This window comes from Rhinopithecus bieti, unplaced genomic scaffold, assembly GCF_001698545.2.
Source record: "Rhinopithecus bieti isolate Rb0 unplaced genomic scaffold, ASM169854v2 scaffold_4600, whole genome shotgun sequence".
Lineage (NCBI taxonomy): Eukaryota > Metazoa > Chordata > Mammalia > Primates > Cercopithecidae > Rhinopithecus > Rhinopithecus bieti.
The window spans coordinates 1,211,516-1,230,308 of record NW_016804545.1 but is presented as its reverse complement, the minus strand read 5'-3'; the positions used below and the strand labels follow the sequence as shown (position 1 = coordinate 1,230,308).

The window sequence follows — 18,793 nt, the reverse complement described above, 5'->3', positions numbered from 1 at the left end:
AGTCACATGTACCTCCTTTGCTACTTCCTAGTTGTCCAAGAAGAAAATGGATTCTTACTCTTTTCCAAATTCAATTAATGCTCTTGATCCTTTCCTCCTTCCCAGCTTCTCTTGAACCTGGTAGAACCACTAATTTCTTCTCTTATTTATTTCTCCCTCTTCATCAGCCCTTCCTCATTAACCTTCAGACATGTTCAAGTCAGTCAGTCTCTCATCAGGGTGCTACCTTGCTTTTCTTGATTATTGCCAAATTTCTTGATTGTGTTGTTTATCCTCATTACTTTTACTTTCTCATTTATCATTTAAACAGCCACTAAAAAATTGGGCTTTCACCCAATTTTCACACTACTATACTGAAACTCCCTTGGGGTCACCAGGGTCCTCTTAACAAAGCCAGTGGTTTCTTGAAGTTCTCATCCTTGGCATGTCTTTGGTTTTTGACACGATTGACTTCTTTCTTGAAATTTTCTTCTTTGACTTCAATCCAATAATAATTTCTCTTAGTTTTTCTCCAAAATCTCTGAGCTTTCTGTTTCACTTTCCATTAATGGTTCCTCTTCTGCCTATTCGTTAAGTGTTGGTGATGTTCCCTAAGTTTCCATGCTCAATCTTCTTTTCATTTTCTACATTCTTTCTTAGAATGATCTCACCCATACTCATGATTTCAACTGTAACATATAAGTTGATGATTTTAAAATTGATAACTCCATGCCCCAATCTTTCTCCTGAACTCTACTCCCTCTGCTAATAGCTAACTGGATAAATTGCAGGCACCTCACATTCATTGGGGCTTACCTGCCCCTCCACAATCTGACCAGGCCATTCCTACCACTTCTCACCTTTAATGTTAGATGCATTCAATAAAACCTGTGGTGCAAGGCACTTAAGAACTCTGTGGAATTCTCTCTCTTTTTCCTTTTCCTTCTTTACAAGTGACTAGTGATTCGTAAAAGTCACTAGTTAATTTTATAAGCAATTTCCTGTCCTGGGCCTTTACAAAAATTCATTGGCATCCCAAAATAATTTTATTAAGATGAGAAGGATCTGAGTCACTAGGCCCACCCTGAGTTAGAAACAGGCAGGGCGTGGTGGCTCATGCCTGTAATCTCAACACTTTGGGAGGCTAAGGTGGGTGGATCACTTGAGGCGAGGAGTTCAAGACAAGCCTGGCCAACGTGGTGAAACCTCGCTTCTACTAAAATACAAAAATTAGCCGGGCCTGGTGGCGCACACCTGTAGTCCCAGCTACTTGGGAGGCTGAGGCAGGAGAATTGCTTGAACCCAGGAGGCTGAGGTTGCAGTGAGCCAAGATCATGCTACCATGCTACTGTACGCCAGCCTGGGCAACAGAGCAAGACTCTAAAAAAAAAAAAAAGCAAGAGAGAGAGAAGAAACAGAGACAAACTCAAGCAGTGGCATGTGGTCAGATTTTGCTTTTTGTCTCATATATAGCAGGAAAGAACTTTTCAGGCATCATTTCAGTAAGTTTCTGATATTCTTGCAATACAGTTTTGCAGGTAAAGCCCAAAGTTATTTGCTAAAGATGTCTAATTGCCCTTTTCATTCTGTTTTAAACTGAAAAAAAGCAAAACAAAGCAAAACAAGGAAACAACATCCTGGGCTTCTTGGTCAGCAGGGGGAGCACTATCACTTTGCTCTGGGAAGATTTTCACCAAGGCAACAGCTATCTTTTAATATAGACCACATCCTAGCAACGAGGAGGAAAAAAATAATGACACGATCGATACATTTGCTCCCGGGTGGTTGCAATTTTTAAACACAGCTTTTTTTTTAGCCTTTGTATGTGAAAAATGTTTGCTTAGGAAGAGGTCATCAGCTGTCTTTTCATCTTTTCTGTCCTGCCTTTTAGTCACTTTCGAATTTGAGAGAGAGGTATTTAATCCAGAAGACAGGGTTTTAAATGTGTCGTGGAGGCTGATGTTACAGCACCTGGTTAGTATCTGGGCTATGTCTGTGTGACACAGAAATAAAGACACTGATTTGCTCATTTTATTTAAACTAGTCAATACAGTGAGAGAAATCAGCCAAACTGGATTTCTGTCTAAAGTGACCTTTTGTTTGAGTGAATTGATTCAAGGAAATTGAAATGGGGACACGGTGTCCTTCTCAGACTCAGCTGGAGCAAAGCCTATCAAGCGAGGGTGGCAGCATCGTCAACAGGAAGCATCGGGCAACCAGGCTCTCATCTGGCTCCTGCTCTGTAATCTTGGACAGAACGTGTAACTTAACTCTTTGTACCATGATTTCTTCTCTTGTAAACATCTCACACTTTTATGATGAGGAAATTATAAAATGGATTTGGAAGCATCTTGAAATATCAAGAAATGTCTATATAATAATTTACACAAAAGACCTAGCTTGGCTCATATATATCCAGACATATATAAGGTATAGAGGCATATATAGTACATATATACCCTATGTGTACATATGTATATACGTGAGTGTATAGCTTAATCCATATATTTATATCTATGTAAGGTATATATACACACATGTAAGAGATATTATAATTATACACATAAAGGAGGTGTTTAGGTTGAAGACAATTCTTTCTGAAAGTATGACAGTTTATAGTAATTTCCCCACTTACAGAATAATAATCACTTACAGGCAGAAATAATAAAGAATCCAGGACTCATCTGATAATCTTTTACTTCCTAAAATTCTTATTTGGTGAAGAGAAGTTTATATCACTTATTTTCCACGCACGTTTTATAAAGAAGGAATTCTAATCTCTAGATGCTGCTTTAACTAAAGCTATCCTTATCTAATAATATACCTGATTAAATGCTCTGCCAGAGTATTTTTCTCTCATCTCCTTTGTACCCTGAATGGAAGCATTGCATCAAAATATTTCTACAAGCATTTTAAGAGAAATAGATGAATAAGAGGAAATCTAGTTGGCACCAAAGAAACATGCATTTTATTCACTCAGGATCTAAAATGGCTGACTCATTCTTTTTAAGTAAATCTTTCTCTTTTTCCAAATGACAACAAATAATTTAACGTGTGACATTAAGCCTTTTTTTAAGTAATGAATTTTAATAAACAAATGGAATAGCTTTCATTTTTAATAATATATTCTTCCATTATAAAGTGCAATTTGATCTATTTGATCTGTGGCTTGTTAACTCAGAGGTTAAGAGTGAGGCACTAATGAATTCAAAGAAATAAGTTTAATTCCTGTGAGGTTCAGGGTTATTCGATACTATGGCCACAGACATATCCCTAATCCTGAATAATCATCTGTCTTAAAAATTATTATCACTATCCAAATCTGAGACCACTCAATGTAATTTCAGGTAAATAAGGCAAAACTATTTCTACCATTAAGAGGCCACCAAGTCCATCTGTCCACTTGTAAGTGTTTTCAGAATCATCTTGGGATAGCTCCTTCATAATTAGAGTTTATATTTTTGGAGTACTTAGGAAAGGTATAAGTTGGGGAATTCCAGGTATTTTAAGTAAATCTTACGGGACAACTGTGGTATTTACATACCTGACAAAAAGCTGAAGTACCATGAAAAATATCTAGACTGGGAACTAGACATACTGTGTTTGAATCCCAACTCTTCCATTTATCAGCTTTGAGCCCTTAGACAAGTCATTTAATCTTTCCCAGCCTTGATTTCCTCATGAAAATGAGGACAGAAATACCTATCTCCCAGCTTATTGTAGGGTTTAAATGAATTAATATATGTGAATATATGTAAATGAGTTTATATATAGACTTAGCATGGTGCTTGGCACCTGGTAAGTACTTAGTAAATAGTAGCTATCTCTAGCCATCTCATCATTATTAGAACTCCTACATAAAAGGTATTATAAGAATTAAATGAATATTGAATATGGACCACATTTTTTTTTCTTTTTTTTTTTGAGATGAGTCTCCCTCTCATCCAGGCTGGAGTGCAGTGGCTCGATCTCAGCTCACTGCAACCTCTGCCTCCTGGGTAAAAGCGATTCTCCTGCCTCAGCCTCCTGAGTAGCTGAAATTACAGGCATGCACCACCTGGCTCATTTTTTGTATTTTAAGTAGAGACGGGGTTTCACCATGCTGGCCAGGCCAACTCCTGACCTCAAGTGATCCACCTACTTTGGCCTCCCAAAGTGCTGGGATTATAGGTGTGAGCCACCGTGCCCGGCCCACATTCTTTCTTGAACTGAAGGTATTTTGTTTAAATTAAATAAGCATTAAATTCATAGTAAAATGTTACAATTATCTCTTTATCCATTAATTAAAAACTCACATGACAAGTTATTGTGTGTTATGCACAAAATATTGAGGAATCACGAGATTTTTTAAAAAGTGTGAGTATGAGACTTTCACTTCTGGGTAAGATGTAGAAGTTCATGGAAGACCAACACTCTCGGTGCAACAACTTGGAGTAACCTGGATAAATGTAGTCCCAGCTACTTGGAAGGCTGAGGCAGGAGAATGGTGTGAACCCGGGAGGCGGAGCTTGCAGTGAGCCCAGATCGCACCACTGCACTCCAGCCTGGGCGACAGAGCGAGACTCGGTCTCAAAAAGAAAAAAAAAAATTATGTTTTAAAGACATCAAGTTTCTGTGGAAGCATGTGGATTAAATGAACCAAAATTCCAGATAAAGTAGAATTTTTGCCAAAGTGAGCTGACACTATCTTATATTTTTTCACCAGATATATGCCGATCCTGAGTGTGGGTTGAAGGATTTGCCTACACAGAGAATCTCTGCTGGGACAAAGAAAAACCAGTATAGTTCTTGACAGTTATAAAGGGATGATGTGACAAATAGGAAGAAGGCAACTCAAACACATGGCTGATTTTCCCATAACATATTTGCTGAATTCTGGTACTGCACAGTGGGATATGAAACTAGGGCAAAAACTTTTAAAAGAGTGAAATCTATCTCTCATTGTCTTGTAATGCTTAGGAAACAGGTCCTCAGGATACCTTCCCTTGTATACACCTCCAGTTTTTTTCTTAAGACACTTGCCAAGTATAGAAGCTATGAGGGACAAAGGGCTAAAGATTTAGGCCGGAACTTCTGAAGGACAGAGCTGTGTGTCCTGCAGTCTTTCAGGGCTGAGGAGATGAAGACTCCAAGGCTCACAATCACAAACCCAGAAGGAACACACCCTGGAACAGGAGCAAATTAGAGGCAGAGCAAGTCTTAGTAAAAATGCAGCTCACACTCAGCACAATTTCTCATTGTATCAACTTCTCATGTAATCAAAATGACCAACTCCTTACCCTCTCTGCCTAACAGAGGAAAGGGAGAACCCTCTCTGATAGAAGGTAGCATTTGGAATCTTCACATTTTTTATACCCCATGTCTGACACCTAAAAAAAACTCGTAGATATGGGACAAGGCAATAAAATGTGTCCAGTAATAAAGAGAAAAGGCAGGTAATAGAAGCAGACTCATAGATGATCTAGATATTAAAGCCAATAGACAAAAACTTTAATTTAGAGCATAGGGCAGAGGCCAACAACAGAACCAACACTTCCAATATAGAATAATAATTATTTATGATTGTGCAATGGTTTGTAGGGGGCTGTCCTCAATTGGGAGAAATTTGCCTGTTTCTCTTGTCCTTATTGAGGGAGGGGAGTTGGTAAGAATGGAGGAGAAGTGGTCCTTGGACTGTACACCAGGACCAGGCCTTGTGGCCTAGATTGTGAATGAGAGTAAATCTTCTAGAGTTCCAGAAGAGGGATGGTGAGGCAGATTGGGAGAGCTGGGTAACCAAGTCTCAAATACCAAAGAGGAGCAAAGAAGCAGAGGCAAAACGTCCAGGAATCAAAGAGAACTGATGCATGAAGGTGGAGACTAAAGACATTTCCTAATTTAAAATGCAGATAAAGCAGGACATAGGAGGCAAGCTGGAGGGAATGGATTTGAAATGTTAACGAGGCACAATCAAGAGGTGGTGGTGATTGTTTAGATGAATGAATGAAGGAAAAAAAAGCCCATATGTCTCCAAAGCTGGGTTACTGGATTAATGGTTCCCAGAAAGGGGCACTCAAGGAGGAGGTGTTCTGATGAGCAGATAGGAGTCATGGTATGTTTTCAGTGTCATCCAGGCAGAGGTGTTTACTACACAGTTTTTCACACACACATGCATGTGCATGCAGACACACACACACACACACACCCCAGGTGAGAACTTTGTCAGAAATATAATATGGGTGCCTTCAAAGTGATAGTGGATAAGATTGCCCAGGGAAAATATTGCAAGTGAGAAGAGATACAATGATAGAACCTAGAGAAGTATTGACATTTAGAGTTCAGACAGAGAAAGGGAAACTTGAAAGGAGACCCCAGTAAGTCAGAGGAAGAAATAAAATAAGGTAAAGCAGAATCTCAGGGATGTGGAGGAGAGTGTGGCTTAAGAAGGGAGCACAGGCCAGTGGGCAAAGGATACAAACAAATCTTTTTTTTTTTCTTTTAAAGCATTGGAAATTAGCAAGAGAAGAGTCATTGGAGAGGTAGTCACAAGATTGAGAGCTTTTCCTACAAGTTTGATTGTGAAGGGAAGGAGAGGCATAGGTCAGTTATAGGATAGGGTGTGGTGCTATAGAACCCAGGTAGGTTTTTTGTTTGTTTTGTTTACAAGGTGGGAGAGCCTTGGACATGTTTGTATGGTAAAGAGAAAGATCTAATAGAGAACAAGTGGCTGAAGAAGTGGGAGAAGATAAATAATGGTGTCAAGTCCTGGAAGAAGTAGGAAGATATGAGATCTATTTAATAAAATAACCAGTGGTGAGATTTGATTAAAAAGTTACTGTGTGACCATGTGCACATGTGTGAATGTATATATGTATGTATAGTATACTTATATATCAATAAGAACATATAAGTAAAAATCAGTTCTTTCTGGATGGGGATTTTTAATAATGTAGTCTATCTAATATATTAAGTGGTGGTACTATTAATTGTCAACATATTATAACCCAAACTTAAATGCCAATTTTAAAATTTTATTTTAGAAAGTGATTTTTACAAAATGTTTTACGTAGACTTTGCCTTCTTAAATGAAATATTCGGAACACAATTTGACCTTTTCTCAATGACTCACTTTGAACATCAATCATTGTTCAATTCTGTAATACTGCCATGCCCTCAGGAGCCACTAAGGTCCACAGGGCTGTTCACCCAATGCTAAATGGCTCCAGACAGCTGTGCTGTTAGAGTTCTTCTGTCTTTCCACCCTGTCATTTGTCACTTCTCTGCTTTTGTCAGTTTGCCAAGACATCCTGCTTCTTTTTTTTTTTTTTTTTTTTTTTTTTTTTTTTTTTTGAGACAGAACTGTGCTTTGTCGTCCAAGATGGAGTATGGTGGCATGATCATGGCTCACTGTAGCCTCAATGACCTGGACTTCAGTCCTGCCTTAACCTCCCAAGTAACTGGAACTATAGGCATGCACCACCATACCCAGCTGGTTTAAATTTTTTTTTTTTTTTGTAGAGACAAGGTCTCACTATGTTGCCCAGGCTGGTCTTGAATTCCTGGGCTCAGACGATCCTCCCGCCTTGGCCTAAGACTTCCTGCTTCTTATGTGCTGCCTTCACTCTGTGTAAACCTACTGAGTGAGGACCTAAGAGCAGCTGCAGCCATTCCTAAAGTGCAGACACAGACATAGGGACAACTTGTTCAGCCACTCGGGGGTCTTTTTGCAAAGTCCTGATGGAAAGATGGTTGGACTGGCCTGCCTGCATTCCTCCAACTGGGCCAAGGAATGGGCTGAGGTTGGCTGCAAGTCTGATTTCTTGGATATAGGGAAACAACTGGCTTGCAGCATGTACCAGTCTCTCCTTGGTCACCAGACACTGCTCCATCTCACAGAGGTGTGTAGATAGACCTGAGTCATCAGGAGACTGGTTAAACCCTTATCTGCATATGGTGCTGAGCTACTGGATATTACAGTAAATTAGTCATGAAATCTGACCAGTGTTTTGTTTTTGTTTTTCTGATGATGGGGACAAATTATTTTGTCTGTGGCAAAAGTAGCTGGATTTTTATAGCTCCTTTTCCTGCTCTCTAGAAACCAGCTACCCCAGAGACAGATTGTCCCGTTGTTAAAATCTTTGTGTAACACCTCTGGGAGGAAACACTACCTCCCTCGCACACACATCAAAGCGTGGGATTGCCATTTTCTTCCTTTGCCCCTTACCTCTCGCTCATCATTTGGCTGATCCAGAGTGGCTCAGACCAGCTCTATCTCCAAAGTCAGCAGCTCACAGCCCGCTCATGAATCAGCAATCTTTTCACCCAAAATGGAAACAAAAAGAAGCAGCCCCCTTTCCAGAAGGTTGTAGATATATGACATTGATATCAATCCATTATTTAGGATAATCATTTTAAATTATATTTCTCCTTCAATTCTGTTTTTTTTTTTTTTTTTTTTAATGGAGTCTTGCTCTTTTGCCCAGGCTGGAGTGCAGTGGTGCGGTCTTGGCTCACTGCAGACTCCGCCTCCTAGGTTCACGCCATTCTTCTGCCTCAGCCTCCTGAGTAACTGGGACTACAGGCACCCGCCACCACATCCGGCTAATTTTTTGTGTTTTTTAGTAGAGGCGGGGTTTCACTGTGTTAGCCAGGATGGTCTCGATCTCCTGACCTCGTGATCTGCCCGCCTCAGCCTCCCTCAATTCTGTTTTAAACACCTCTCAGCCATACAGTGATAATTCAAACATAGGGGAAGCTTAACACAGTCCAAGTATATTGAAAAGGTTGTCTTCTATGGCTAGCTCTCCTGCCAAACTACCAGAAACTTCCTGATCTTACAGGAAATGAAGAAAAACAGTGGTGAAAGGAAGATATAGGATCTTGGGATTAGATTAGGATACTGCAGACCTAGCAAACTGGTGGCTTCCCTATCTACAAAGGTAATGAAGAAGATCCTGGACTAGCTATTGAGTACACAAAGTACTTCCATTAAAGCCAAAACAAATGACCAAATATTTATTGAACACTCGACTGCCTAATACCCAGATACAAAGTCTTCCTTTGTACTAAAGCACCATGTACACTTCAGATGTTGCAGCCCAGAAACCCTGATCAGAACACACAATTTTATTCAGCGAACCTTGCCCTAAGAGGGTAGGGATGCAATATATACTACCTGTTTATCTTGTGTAAGAACCTTATACATATTATTTTTCTTAATTTTCTCCATTTTACAGGTGAGGAAATCAAGGCTTTGAGGATTTAAGAAAATTGTCTGAGGCTGTAAAGTGCCAGGACTGTGATTTAAAATTCCAAAACCCTATTATCGTGGCATCGTGTGTGTCTGCTCTGTAAATAATTACAGCAGCACCCTTTAATCTGCTTGTTAATATTATAGCAGGAACTTTTGTTCATACTGACAGCATTTGCAAAGAACTCCTTGGATGTTTATAAGGCTTTTGGGCTTGTGTTTGTAGCTTCCTCTTCCTTGAGAGTATTTCTTCTAGTTATTTCCTCTTCATTCGTCAAGTATGAGATAAAGTAAGAAAATATTGGTCTTGATCTATTTGTCTGTTATTGAGAAAACACTATCACCATGGAGAAAGGGAACAATTCCAATAAATAGCACTCTCAGTTCCTTTATTTCTACCAATCTCTTAGACTGATTTCTTCATGGAATTGAGTAGTTGTTAGAATGTGGTACAGACAGAGCATTTGCTTTCCCTCAACTTCTGAATTAATATGATTAATTAATATAGTTAATATTTATTGTTATTCTGCCAGTTAAAATGGAAGGTAAAGTTTTATGTGCTAGGCATTGAACTGTTTACANTTGTGTTTGTAGCTTCCTCTTCCTTGAGAGTATTTCTTCTAGTTATTTCCTCTTCATTCGTCAAGTATGAGATAAAGTAAGAAAAATATTGGTCTTGATCTATTTGTCTGTTATTGAGAAAACACTATCACCATGGAGAAAGGGAACAATTCCAATAAATAGCACTCTCAGTTCCTTTATTTCTACCAATCTCTTAGACTGATTTCTTCATGGAATTGAGTAGTTGTTAGAATGTGGTACAGACAGAGCATTTGCTTTCCCTCAACTTCTGAATTAATATGATTAATTAATATAGTTAATATTTATTGTTATTCTGCCAGTTAAAAATGGAAGGTAAAGTTTTTATGTGCTAGGCATTGAACTGTTTACATAGATTGCCTTATGCCTATTATTAACTTTCTTGTTTTTCAGTTTAGAAACTGGCTTAGAGAGGTTAAGTAATTTGTTTAAGGTCACACAGCTCGTAATTGCTCAAGGTTGACAAAGCTAGGTTTTCACCCACGCTGTGTGATTCCAGAGCTGTTATATTGTCCTCTGCTACCACCCAAATCCAACTGGGTTCTCATGGGATGTCATACTTAATTGATTCAAATAACACTAATATATTTAGCATTTCCTTCAAAGAGCTTTGCAGAAAATATGGGGAAACAACAGGAAAAAAATCAAGCAATATTAGAAATAAATTGGGCATGTGGAAAGCGAAGTAAAGAGGGACCAGTTAACAAGGAAGAGAGAGTGTAGTGGGGCTAGGGAAAGCCTGGATCTTGGACTCTAACCATCACTGCTTAAGGCAAGGAGTTGTGTGGATGCTTTAAAGCGTGTTTGGCAGAGAGTTACATGGCAAGAGTTACATGACAACACACTGTCTACAGAGTGATGAGACATTTTTCTTGTTTGGCTAACATGGGGCTTCTGAAAGCCTTTTCTAAAGAGAAGTGTCAGAAAGGGTGGAAAAAATGAGACTAGGGTATGGGCTTTTAAAGTGATTAATTCCAAAGAACTACATTCATTTGGCTGTATTCAATTTTAAAGTGATTAATTGGAAAATATGACATTTATTTAAGTGCTGGTGAGATGGATAAGACATCATTTAAATCTCAATATGGCACTCCCTCATATATCAGGTTATAACAACTGGTCTGTATGGAGCATGATTCTAATAGGGTCATAGTCATAGGTCACAGATGCTGTCTATTTACAGTAGAGGACATCTTTTCCGCCTGACCATGATGAGCCAGCTACCTGCAGGACACTGATGACAAAGCCATCTGAGTGAGAGAGTACATGCAAATTCATTTTCATTCTTACACAGGCTTGCAGATAGCCTGCTGATGTTCAATAATATGATCATTTTATGATAAATAAGCAAATATTTATTGAGCACCTACTATATATTAGGTTCTCATTATGGAAATAACTATAGATATTATTAATTTAGGCATGAAATCATGGTGTTCATCTATCTCCTCAAGAATTTTCAGAGTTAGCTCACTGAGTTTAATTCATTGCTTGATTTTAAGGTCCTACCTGCATTGCAGCCCCAGTCTACCTGTCTATCTCATTTTTCTCAATTTCCCAATCCACATTCTCTCCTTTAGTCAAGCCTAGCTCCTTATAGTCTTCTCCTCCTTGTATGATACTTAGGTCTGCCTCTGAGACTTTGCTCATGTCAGTCCTTCCTTCTAGAAATCCTTTCCCTCCCATTCCAACTGTCCAAATTCCACCCATCCTTGAAGAGCCCTCAATTTCCACCTCTTCATTCAAGACTACTTGACTGTTCTGGACTTTATTAATCATATCTCTCTGAACTGATACTATAATTATAATGTGTTTCACAATTTAGTATTTAATTATAGATTTCAGTACTGAAAAGGACTTTAAGATTGTCCTCAATTTATGCATGAATTCCCTCTATGCAGCCCTCCCAATGAGCTTTTAGTCTATACTCATCTTGGGAGATATTGCTGTCTTTTATATTCATTAATTTAACCCATATTTACTAAAAACTACGTTTCAGGCATTGCACTAGGGACTGGAGATGCAAGTGAGCAAGACTCTAAAATACATATCCCCTCATAAAGATAATATTATATAGTGGTAAATGCTAAAATAAAATAAAATACTAAGTTGTGTTAGAAAGTGATTGGAGATGCTAATTTAAATAGGGTGGCCAGAAAAGGCCTCTCATAAAGAATTTCTTTAATATTGAGGGCCTCAGAAGGGGCCAGCTCTGTGCACATCTGGGAGAAAAGTTTTTTAGACAGTGAGAACAAGTGCATGACTTTGAGGTGGGATTGGATTTGGTGAGTTTGAGGAATAGGAAGAAGGACAATGGATGAAGTGTAGCGAGTGGGTAGGCGAGAAATAGAGATGTAGCTACAGAGAGAGCCCAGGGAAGATCCTGTGGAGCTCATAGGCCATGGCAAGAGATTTGGACAATATAGTTTGCACTTAATTTGAGCTGAATCTGGCTCACTAGATTTTTTATTCCTTTATCTTAGCTCTGCTTCTAGGCATCATATAGAACTAGTATAGACCCTCTTCCATAGAACAGCCTTATACACTTGAAGGCAACTATACTATCCCTAATGAGACTGTTCAGGGATAAACAATTCCATTTCTTTCTACTGTTCCTTCTGCAATCTCAGGAACTGTCCCCATTCTGGCTAATTTCTTTTACACACCACCTATATTACTCCTAAGGACAGCACCTAGACCATGAATACAGGATACAGTCAGCCTATTTCCTCACCCTTTCTAGGATATGTTTTGTTCATACAATTAAAAATTGTATTTTTTTCCTTTTTTCAGCCAATTACACTGTTTAGTCATGGTGAGTTTTCTGCCAAAACCTTTGGATAATTTTCTACATCGTCTGTTGCTAAACTATACTTCCCTTCAACCTATATCTCTGTGGTGAAGATTGTGTTTTATTTTGTTTTGTTTAAAGGGAAGAATCTTAACATTTATTCTTATTATATTTAACATTATTTGACTTAGTCCATATGCTAGCCTTTCAAGATCCCTTGGGATGCCAATTTCATCATCTGCTGGATCTGTTATTTTTCTTACCTGCATGTCATATACAAATTTAATAAGTGTATTTTCCAAGCACAAAAATCATTTAAAATGTTTTTGGAAGAGGGCTGAGGACAGAGTCAGCTGTAAGATCTATAAGAGCAGGAACTGTTTCGTTCCTTCTTCCTTCTGTTCATTACAATGCCTGGTAAAGAGTATGTTTAAAGGATTCAATTGGAAAAAGTGCTTGGGCTCTGCTATAGTATGAATATCTTCTCCAAACCTCATGTTGACATTTAATTGTCATTGTGATGATATTAAGAAGTGGGACCTTTAAGAGGTGATTACATCCTGAGGGCTCTGCCTTCATAATTGGATTAATGTTGTTTTCACAAGAGCAGCTTAGTTATTGCAGGAGTTTGACCCTCTTTTTCTCTGTCTTGTGCTCTCTGGCCCTCTCCCATCATGTGATGCTTTTTGCCGTGTTTTGATGTGGCAAGAAGGCCCTCACCCAGTGCGGCCCCTAGATTGTGGACTTCCTAGCCTGCAGAATCATGAGCCAAATAAATATCTTTTCTTTATAAATTACTCAATCTGTGATATTCTGTTATATCTGCAGAAAATAGATCAACACAAGCTCCCTTTTAGCCATACTGATCTCTTTAGTAAATGGTTGTTCAGATACATCCTCAGATTTCTCTCCTGAAAATACTCTTTCTTTCTCTAACATATGGCTAGGCGACAAATTTTCCAAATTTTTGCCCTCTGTTTCTCTTTTATTTACAAATTTCACTTGAAGGTCAATCTTTTGCTGCCATAACTGAATGTAAGCTGTTAAAATACCCCTGCCACTTCTTGAGTGTTTTACTGCTTAGAAATTTCTTCCACCAGATACCCTAGATCATTACTCCTAACTTTGGCTCTCCAGAATCCAGGGTTATGCCCTAGAACTTCCCTGCCTGCAGAACCATGAGCTAAACAAACCCTTTTTCTTTATAAATTATCCAGCCTCAAGTATTTTGTTATAGCAACACACACACACACACACACACACACACACACACACACACACGACAAATACCATTCACCTTTACTGAGAAGAAAGAAATAAAAGAGACAAAGATTTTTTTTTTGGTATTCACAGACTACTGTTAGCTCCATTGTAATCCTGATCCACACATAAGTATAAACCATTGTTTTAACTTTAGCACTTTTTTTTTTTTTTTTTTTTACAATCAGTAGCATTGAGGTGTTAGCCTGCATATAACTCTGTGTATAAGTTGATGCCTTTCTTTTATTTTTCCTTGTTCATTGATCTCTTTTTTCCATAATATGTACCTATTAGGTTGTATATATATATGAGTTTGTGAGAAGGTAGGCTATGTAGTTACATTGCTTTCTCTAGATTCTTCCTCCCTTTCCTCCTTATGGAGAAATAACATCGAATTTCATTTTAATCTCTTGAGCTGCATTTCCTTCAAGAGTCTTTTGCCACTGAATCACATTTTCCTCTGTAGTTCAATCGCAGACTTTTAAAACTTTAACTGTATTCAGTTTTCCTTTCCCTGATGATCATCCAGGGACAGTTTTCTCCTAGGACATCATTTTTTCTTTCTTTTTGTTTCTTTTCTTTCTTTCTTTCTTTTTTCTTTTTTTCTTTTTTTTTGACAGGGTCTCATTCTGTTGCTCAGGCTGGAGTGTAATGGTGTATCGCTCACTCTAGCCTTGATCACCTCCCAGGGCTCAGGTGATCCTCCCACCTCAGCCCCTCTAGTAGCTGGGACTACAGGTGCATGCCACCATGCCTGGCTAATTTTTGTTGTTTTGTTTGTTTGTTTTTGGTAAACATGGATTTTGCCATGTTTCCCAGGCTGGTCTTGACCTCCTGGGCTCAAATGATCCACCTGCCTCAGCCTCCCAAAGTGTTGGGATTACAGGCGTGAGCCACTGTGCCCAACCCATTATTTTCGTTTCACCAACAAACCTCTCCTTGTCTGTAAGACTTAAGTTCAGAGCGGAAGTTCCTCTAGTTATTTCATCTCTTTGGAAGATGACATTGTCAGTGAAGCCAAAAGTTAATCAAGAATTATACTAGCTGAATGAAATCCTTAGTAAATGTCTGAATATTTGAAGCCCCATCATTGCTCTTTCTTATTCATTCCCACCAAGTTCTTTCTGTTGCTTCCTATGAATGCATATTCTCCATCCTATGCTACAGTTGCAAATTTACTTCTTTTATAACTCATGTTCTGTATCAGTCTGTAAAACATCTGAGATTGTGAGACTATGAGATTGTTTATGACCTGTGTCTTAATGATTATTTCAATTGAAATGATTTGGAACTGCAATCACAATATCATTCTTGTTTCTACATGACTTAGACAAGAATTGTTTGCTTGCAGAAAACAGGAACCTACTGAGACTAACTTGAACTTAAAATAGGGGCATTTAATGAGAGACTACAGGGGTATATCTTAGACTATATAACCAAAGAGACTAGTTCAGCTCTGCAAGGAACTCAATTGACATCTGGACAGTTGGGGATTGATTTCATTCTTTCTGTTCTCCTGTGCTTCTTGCAGTGTGTCTGCACCATTCTCCAGCTTCTGTAGCCCCACGTTTTCTGCTTTGGCATGCATATGGTAGAAAACAACCATCTTATCTCTAGTGCCCATGACCTTCAGATCAAGTGTCCAATCCCAGAAACTCAGTCTTGGTACCTCTGCTTTAAACTCTCTCCCACATCTGATTGCCTTGGCTTGGCCTATGACTTACTTTCTTTGGTGTCACAAGCCCACTGTTGATTCAGTCATTTGGAGCTGGAGAGAAAAGGGTCATTGAATACCAACAGACTGTGGAAAATTACTTTTCTAAGAAGGTGTGAGGGCAGAGCAGAAATGGTTTGGCATTTCCACATTATAACTGCCATTCTCTGTTTATTTCTGTTTTTATTTTACTTTCTCCACAATCACATTAAGTAGTTTCCAGCCAAACACAATCTTATACTTTTTTGTAAGATACACTCTCATCTTAGACTTGTCTTTCATTACAATATATTTTTTGTGTGAATATAATGAAATTATTTATTTAATTGACACATAATAATTGTACATATTCATGGAGTACAGTGTGATGTTTTGAGACATGTATATATTGTGTAATGATCAAATCATGGTAATTAGCATATTCATCACCTTAAACATTTATCATTTCTTTACTGTGAGAGCATTCAAAATCCTCTCTTCTAGCTGTTTGAAATATACAATGCATTTTTATTAGATATAGTCATTCTACTCCACAAATAGAATGCCAGAACTTACTCCTCCTAACTGTAACATTGTTCCCATTGACCAACTTCTTCCCATCTCCTCTATTCCCACATTTACCCCAGTCTCTGATAACTACTATTGTACTATTAACTTCTATGAGATTAAGTTTTTTAGATTCCACGTATGAGTGAGATTGTGTAGTATTTGTCTTAATGTGCCTAGCTTATTTCACTTGGAAGACTGGATATCAACATGCAAAAGAATGAAATTTGACCCCTATTTCTTACTATACAAAAGTCAACTCAAAATAAAGATTTAAATGTACGACCCAAGACTATGAAACTACTAGAAGAAAATTCAGGAGAAACACTACACGACATCAGTCTGGGCAAGGATGTTTTTATGCTAGACCTCAAAAGCATAAGCAACAAAAGCAAAAATAAACAATTGGGACTACATCAAACCAAAAAGTTTCTTTATAGCAAAGGAAACAAATCAGTAAAGTGAACAGACAGCCTGCAGAATAGGAGAAAATATTTGCAAATTATACACCTGACAAGGGATTAATATCCAGTATTTATAAGGAACTCAACTCATTAGTAAAAAACATAATCTGATTTAAAAATGGGCAAAAGACTTGAGTAGACATTTCTCCAAAGAAGACATACAGAGGGCCATGAGGTACATGAAAAAATGCAATGTCATTGTATGTCTGTTCTCATGCTGCTAGTAAAGACATACCAGAGACTGGGCAACTTATAAAGAGAAAGAGGTTTAATGGACTCACAGTTCCACTTGGCTGGGGAGACCTCATAATCATGGTAGAAGGCAAAGGACGAGCAAAGTCATGTCTCACCTGGCAGCAGGCAAGACAGTGTGTGCAGGGGAACTCCCATTTATAAAACCATCAGATCTCTTAAGACTTATTCACTATCATGAGAACAGCATGGGAAAGACCCATTCTTATGATTCTGTTACCTCCCACTGGGTCCCTCCCACAACACATGGGAATGATGGGAGCTACAGTTTAAGGTTTGGGTGGGGACACAGCCAAACCGTATCAGTCACTAACCATCAGAAAAATGCAAATCAAAACCACAGTGAGATACCATCTTTTTTTTTTTTTTTTTTAGATGGAGTTTTGCTCTTGTTGCCCAGGCTGGAGTGCAATGGCACAATCTTGGCTCACCACAACCTCTGCCTTCCAGGTTCAAGCAATTCTCCTGCCTCAGCCTCCCGAGTAGCTAGGATTATGGTGTGTGCCACCATGCCTGGCTAATTTTGTATTTTTAGTAGATACGGGGTTTCTCCATGTTGGTTAGGCTGGTCTCGAACTCTCGACCTCAGGTGATCTGCCTGCCTCAGCCTCCCAAAGTGCTGGGATTACAGGTGAGCCACTGCGCCCAGCGATATCATCTTACCCTAGTTAGAATGGATATTATCAAAAAATGGATATTATCATATCAAAATGAATGCTGGTGAGGATGTGGAGAAAGGGAAACTCTTACACGCTGTTGGTAGGAATATAAATCAGTACAGCTATTATGGAAAACAGTATGAAAGTTCCACAAAAAATTAAAAATAGCTCTACTGTATGATTCAGCAATCCCACTACTAGGTATACATCCAAAGAAAATGAAATTAGAATGTCAAAGAGACATCTACACTCCCATGTTTATTGCAGTACTATTCACAATAGCCAAGATATGGAATCAACCTAAATGCCCATCAGTGGAAGAATGGATAAAGAAAATGTGGTATATATACACAGTGGAATACTATTCAGCTATAAAAAGGGATGAGATCCTGTCATGTGCAACAGCATGTATGAGCCTGGAGGACATTACATTAAGTGAAATAAGTCATTCCAATTTTGGAGGGGGTTTGTTTTTGTTTCTGTTTTGAGACGGTCTTGCTCTGTCACCTAGGCTGGAGTGCAGTGGTGTGATCATAGCGCACTGCAGCCTCAAACACCTCGGCTCAAGGGATCCTCCTACCTCAGCCTCCAGAGTAGCTAGGACTACAGGCACTCACCGCCATGCCTGGTTAATTTCATTCCAGTATTTAAAACCATGATTTAGAACTTAAATTTCTTTCATTAATATCTCCCATATTCTCCTCTTTTTCCTAAAGGGAATCAATAAAATTATCCCCTATTTTCTAAAATGTATCAGTTTCCCTCCAATGTTATTATTCCCAAAGATAACTTCTTCAGTCTCCCTGCAAGTATCAGCATGACTGGGTAGCAGTCCTGGGCATATGCCTGAGAAAGATTAGCCCTCTTTGGTTTATTGTGGTTGTCTTTAGGTTCTATAACAAGGAATTACCATCACCAAGATATACCAACACCCCTCCCACAGTAAGTATTAGGTATTCTTGAACTACCAGGACTGTTCAATTCCTTTCCAGCATTTTTTTCTTCCTCAAGGACGGTCTGGCCACTTTCCATTTCCCCTTCAGCAGGAATCACATCCGTAATGTGTGTCTCCAGTGGGCCAGCATGTTTTTTTTCTTTGTTACATTCCTACACTCTTAATTATGTGAATCTAATTTTGATTCTCCTCTCCTTCAGATTCAGGGGAGAAGGCTCCTACCTATTATGTATTTTTAGTCCAATAGAATTTCTTCACTTTTGCTTTTTTTCTCCTTTTCATTAATCTCTCTCTTTACCATTGGATCAAGTTTTGGCCCTCTTAACTTTTTTTTTTTTTTTTTT

The 18,793-nt window shown here is 38.6% G+C and overlaps 1 protein-coding gene across 1 annotated transcript in view; it reads right to left on the bottom strand.

Moving 5' to 3' along the window:
* Positions 1 to 18,161: 18,161 nt before the first annotated feature.
* Positions 18,162 to 18,793, bottom strand: part of LOC108527676 (60S ribosomal protein L3-like) — a 1,844-nt gene continuing 1,212 nt past the window's right edge. The window contains exon 2 of the mRNA XM_017869090.1: positions 18,162 to 18,204. Within this exon, the coding sequence (XP_017724579.1) occupies positions 18,162 to 18,204 (43 nt within the window). The remainder of the gene's footprint in view (positions 18,205 to 18,793) is intronic.